Source organism: Poromitra crassiceps (assembly GCF_964638095.1).
Source record: "Poromitra crassiceps genome assembly, chromosome: 17".
In the NCBI taxonomy this organism is placed as follows: domain Eukaryota; kingdom Metazoa; phylum Chordata; class Actinopteri; order Beryciformes; family Melamphaidae; genus Poromitra; species Poromitra crassiceps.
In genome coordinates this window covers 6,593,674-6,599,673 of record NC_139635.1, presented here as the reverse complement: position 1 = coordinate 6,599,673, position 6,000 = coordinate 6,593,674, and the positions used below count along the sequence as shown (strand labels likewise).

Here is a 6,000-nt window from a genome sequence, read left to right as displayed (position 1 = left end):
ACATTTTAAAAGGCGTTTCCAAAGTGTGGCCCTCTTACCTGAACATGTCTCCCAGGCCCTTCAGCATGCCCTTCTTGGCCTTGCTCTTGTCCTTGTCCTTCCCTCCTGAGTCCTGCACAGCTGGCTGCTGCTGCTTCTTCTTCTCCTTCCCCGCCTTGTCCTTGTCTTTCTCTTTCTTCTTCTCCTCTTTGGGGCGGCTGGTGCCGTTGACCAGGGGCTTGTCGGCGCCCCCGGGGGGCAGCGGGGTCAGGTCGGCCACCGTGGACACAGAGTCTCTCCCCGACCGCGAACTCTCCTCTGTGTCCTCCTCCACTGCAGAGAGACAGAGAGAGAGAGAGAAAGAGAGCCACAGACACACAGACAGACACACAGACAGACAGACGGACAGACAGACAGACAGACAGACAGACAGACAGACAGACAGACAGACAGACAGACAGACAGACATACAGACAGACACACAGACAGACAGACGGACAGACAGACAGACAGACAGACAGACAGACAGACAGACAGACAGACAGACAGACAGACAGACAGACAGACACACACACACACACACACAGAGTAAGCAGAATAGGGAGCACATCATTACCAAGTCCGTTTTCGTCCATTGCACAGGCATTCAAAAGTTGAACTACACCACACATGAAAGTCTATGAGTGTAATAAATGAAAGATGAAAGTGTTCTTATACTGTAGGTGGAATTGATTGGACGTCCTAACCCCTGCAATACAGTTTAATAGCATACTGCAAGTGATTGAAGAGCTGAATGAGAAAGCCACCATTAGAGAGGATTAGACACAAACTCTTACATCATGATTCATAGCACAACATTAATGACTGTTTTATGGCTCTACGTCAAGTATCTCCACGAGTTCCAAAGAGAGATGAAAAGCTGACACCTACTGTACTTTGACAAATTATTCACACAAATTCAGACACAAATTTCTTGGTCGTGCAAACGCCTTCAGAAACTAGGTCCCGTGGAGAGAATTTAGAAGTTGTTGTAATACCTCCCTCAGGACTTAGGGGGCGCTATTTGCAGTAAGCTGCTCTAAGCCAGGACTTCCTGGTGAGAGGCTTGATAGAGGTCTGAATGAGAGGATTCTAGGCGAGTCCCAGAAGGCAAGAGAGGGGAGAGGGGGCTGGACCAGAGACTTTGCTTTTTGTAAATAAATATTTTTTGTACTTTTTAACTTCTAGTTTATTGGTCTTTATTATGTTAGAATAGTAATTTTACCACAGTCCTGGAAATTTTAGAATGATAAACTGCAGATAAGTTTGATTCTAAAATGAATGGGATTTGGAATCAAACTCCTCAAATATTTGAATGCTTTCATGTGTTATGTATGTGTTGTGATATGCATGTGAATGTACTATTTTAACACACTATATTAACTTAATTGAAGAGAGAAGAGAAAGGGATAGGGATCGGTGTTTTCATACACGTCGCTCTCTCCTTAACCTCTGGCACCGACAGCTTGTCTTTGTCCCGTGAATATCTTAACTGCAGTGATCCTCAGCGCTGAGAAAAAGCGGTTGTATAAGGCGGCTTGATGCAGGAGTGCACTTCCCGACAGCTAGGGGGCAGCGGTCTGTCGCAGGACTTTATCCATACCCACGGCCCCTCCTGTCTCAGGAGGTGTGGTACATCTGACAACATCTAAACGCTGTTAACGCCTACGTCCTGAGTCAGCAGTTTACCACATTGCCACAAGCGCTGAGAAAATCTACTGCGTTAGTCAGAGAGCGGTTACTCCCATGCACAACCATGATGCCACGTTGGGATATTAGTGATCACACAACCATCAGTTCCAATGATTATTCTCATAATGCATTATCATGGCAGTGTTAGTGTAACATCGACATCTGTGTTGTTTCAGTTATTCACAAATGCAATGACACCCAACTCATCGCTGTATCATTTCAAATTTGTCACATTTAGCAGTACTATCATCGATTACTGCAGGGGGAATGGACGCATCTTGCTGTTGATGGGTACCACTGGCCACTGTGGGGATCAAACCTGTGATCTCTTATTCTCGATTTTCAACCAGCGTTGTATCACTAAAGCATATGCAAATGAACAATGTTTAGCTTCCCCTCCATCTTGGCTGTACCGAGAGCTCCCCGCTCATTCATAGAACTTCCTGCTCCAGATGATGTCATAGCGATGTCATTTGGAACAGTTTGGCCATGGTGTCACTATCACTGTCACTATCACTGTCATTATCATTATTGCTCTCTCTACCTTCATTTGCAGAACTTCTTGCTCCAAATGACATCGTTATGACCTCATCTGGAGCAGGAAGTTGTGTGAATGGACGTGCAGCTCTCGGTCGGGGCAAGATGGAGGGAAGTTAAACACTGTTGATTTGCATAGATGTGTGGTGGTCTGGCAGGACCCTTCACATGTCGCTGCTACACATTGTTGGCAATGAGCCAAAGCAGGTCAAAAATGACTTTTTCAGAGATTTTGAGTGATTTTGAGTGATTTTGGTTTCTTTCATCTCCGTAGTTCATCATGGTGAATAACTATTTTCAGAAAACAAAAGGGAAAGTATTTATTGTTATGGTTTTGGTGGAATGCCACTGTAGAAAATGGAATGTTGTGGAATATTTAAAGGCATTTTTCTCACGTTTTACTTTTAGACGCATAACCGGTGAAAATATGAAAATGTCAAAACAAAGCTGGTTGAAAATGGTCAAAGTGGCCCTTTAACGGGACAGTCTTGCTAAGCGCTGGGATGTGTGTGGTGGGAGCATGTTCGCTTAGTCTTACATGTGTCCATGCCGTCGTCGTGGTCCTCCGTGGCGTGCGGGCGGTCGTAGGACTTGTCGATGGCCGCCCGGAAGCTTTCGTTGCAGCCCCGCCCCCTGATGATGCGGGGGCGGGGCCTGTGGAAGGGGAGGTCCCCGTTCAGCATGACCTCGGCGACGGCCGTCTGGAGGCTCTCCAGAGAGCTGGACTTCTTTAAGCCCAGAGATGGCCCCACGTCCCTGCTGGATGAACCTGGGGACAGGAGGAGGACATCCAGGTATGTAGTCAAATAACAACAACATTGACTAAACCTTACTCAGCCGATGGTGGTGGCGGCACTGTTGAAGCCTCCTTTAAGGCAAAACAATACAAGTGAATAGTGTTATAAAAGAAAAAGTTTTCTCTTTCTCATACTCTGAGGCAGAAATCTCCCTTTCCACATTGATTCATAACTATTCCGAAGGTTGTCACAGAGGGGGTTGTTCATATATCATTCATAGCCTGAATTATATAACATTTTATTCCTAGAAATATGGCGGAAATGGTTTTGTTTATGCCCTTGGACAGTATTTTGGACAGTGGAGTGATACAAGTAGATATCCAAAATTCCTTATGGAAAACCTTTGGCTCTAATATGTCAACACAACGAAACAAGAACATTGAACCTGGCTTCATCCAATGTTCAGATTTCTCTTCTGGAAATTTATGCCAATTAGCACGTATTTAAGTAGACAATGTCTCATTAGGAATCGAGTGCGCATCGTAAGAGCCGATAGTAAGAGAGCCTTCTGTTGAGCTGTTGGAATGGCTAGCCCGTTCCACAGACTAAACTACATTTACATTACGTCATTTAGCAGATACTTTTATCCAAAGCGACTTACAACATCACATTTTGTCAACAGTAGAGAAATGAACTATGCAACACAGCCTATGACAGACTACCAGTCATTGTGCTAAGCTAACTAGCAGGAGCGGCGAGGCGCTACTTTCTACTGCACGCACCGAGAAGAGAAAGGCATCTCTGTCTTCTCGTCTTCTCGCGAAATAGGCCGATCTCCCCAAAATGTTCCCTTAATGCAAGTAATTAACAGGGGAAGTTTCATGCTATCTATAATGTTACCCTATTCACCTGGGGCCGGTTGCACCAAGTGGTCTTAACTATGCCTGGTCGTAACTCCTACGTCGGTCTTAGTTTAAGACCAGTCTTTAGAGTGGATTTCTGCCTGTTGCACCAACACGGCTTATGTCTGGTCTTAACTATGCTGGTCGTAGCAATGCGCGTCCATGTGAATTGCCAGGGAATGCACCCTGATTGGATGATGTTGCAAAAATGTGCCTCGCGACCTGCTTGGAGCGTCACTGTGCCACTACGCTCTATCAGCCACTACTGTATGTGCATCACTACACCCTCCCTCCCCCCACCCTCCCTCGCTCCGGGGGAAAAATGGCGGCGGCGGTTAGTGCCAAGCAGTCTGAATGAAATTGAATGCAACGTTCCCAATTCTATGTATTAAATGCTAAAAAACTAACGGCAACATTTGGGAAGGATAAGCCACACAACTAGTTCGTTATAATCTAACATCATGCTTCGATGGCGACATTACGACGGTGACGATGACGGTAAGGACTCAAAAAGGTCTCCGCTGATAAGACACGGAGATCTCTGTTACAGGCAGGCACTACTCCTCCTCCTGACCAGGCGTAAGAGTTACGCCTGGTCGTAGTGAAAAGAAGGCTTAAGCCGTCTTGGTGCAACCGGCGTAGCTGTCAGGTCGTAAAGTTACGACCGTCAAGTTACGACCAACTTAGCTTAAGACCAGTGTAAGACCAGTTGGTGCAACTGGCCCCTGGGGTGTCTCACCTTCATGTATTCCTACTGTACATCTATCCTGTATTAGTACTGTACACAGCCAATGCAGAAGTCCACCTTCATGCAGTATGTCCTCCATTTATCCTGCATTCATCTCGACGAGCTGGTTACCAGGCCACAAGCAACTTCAGGAACTACATGTAGCAACTTCAGCAACTAGCACCTTCCAAGAGAAGGAACCGTTCCCCAGGCAACTCGCCTTCGGGACAGATCCAAATGCAGCAGTAATTCTGCAACGATGCAGTAAAAAGTGTGACTTCTTCATTGGCTACATCTGCTGCTTAAACCCCCCTAGGTTGCCCCAATAAATCAATAGATCTTTCACTGAGGAACCTGGGGGAACAGGGATGTGGAAGAGGTCCACGTCTCTTCTTTGCACTTGGGGAAGCAGTCAGTACGTTTTCTTACGTTAGAGGCTCTTTGTTTATATCTTTTAAATGGAAGTCTTGAATTAAGCGTCTCAATCTGTCATTACGCTAAACAGAAGCACACTGGACTCACAAGCTCATTTTGTTTCCACTCTGTTTACTTAAATGTCCGCCTAAATAAGCACGTCTGTGCAGAATCAATATCTACATTGACCTTCCTTATGATCTGAAGTTTGGCACAGGGGGCGATGGGGGTGACGCACTGCATCACGAGCCACCAGGGGGCGACGGGGGTGACGCACTGCATCACGAGCCACCAGGGGGCGACGGGGGTGACGCACTGCATCACGAGCCACCAGGGGGCGACGGGGGTGACGCACTGCATCACGAGCCACCAGGGGGCGACGGGGGTGACGCACTGCATCACGAGCCACCAGGGGGCGACGGGGGTGACGCACTGCATCACGAGCCACCAGGGGGCGACGGGGGTGACGCACTGCATCACGAGCCACAGCACGTCGTCACGGGAGTGATGTCACACGATGACCATAGAGGATGATTTGAGAGGACGAGAGAGGAAATCATTTGAGCACCAAGGTGTCCTCAGCGATGTGACACAGCCTGCCAACAGAAATGACCAATAAGTGAAGTCAGCCAAGTCTGACCTCAGACTCGTCTCAGTGTGTCTGTGAGTTTCATGAGGAGGTTGTGAGTAGTTGGTCGTGGCTACACATCAGTGCACTCTGTTCTGGTCTTCTGCTGCAGACTGCAGTGTTAAAGGGATAAGCCAACATCACCTAGTGTCCTCTAGAGAGAGAGTGGTGACAGCGGCGGACCAAAATGCGTGACTCATTAGCCAATGAACAGCCAGGAATGGGTCTCGCGCTACTTTCAAATGCTATTAAGCTGATAATGTACAATTTGATAAAAAAAAAAAACTTTCAAAGTACAACACAAACTGTCCATTTTGCTGCAACTCGATAGTGCTGCTTAATCCA

At 47.0% G+C, this 6,000-nt stretch overlaps 1 protein-coding gene across 1 annotated transcript in view; it reads right to left on the bottom strand.

The window, feature by feature from the left end:
• LOC310791891 (partitioning defective 3 homolog) overlaps nt 1–6,000 on the bottom strand; it is a gene marked incomplete at its 3' end in the record, with an annotated part of 552,527 nt that overhangs the window by 160,925 nt on the left and 385,602 nt on the right. The window contains 2 exon segments of the mRNA XM_083653569.1: nt 39–312; nt 2,786–3,016. Of these exon segments, the coding sequence (XP_083509695.1) occupies nt 39–312; nt 2,786–3,016 (505 nt within the window).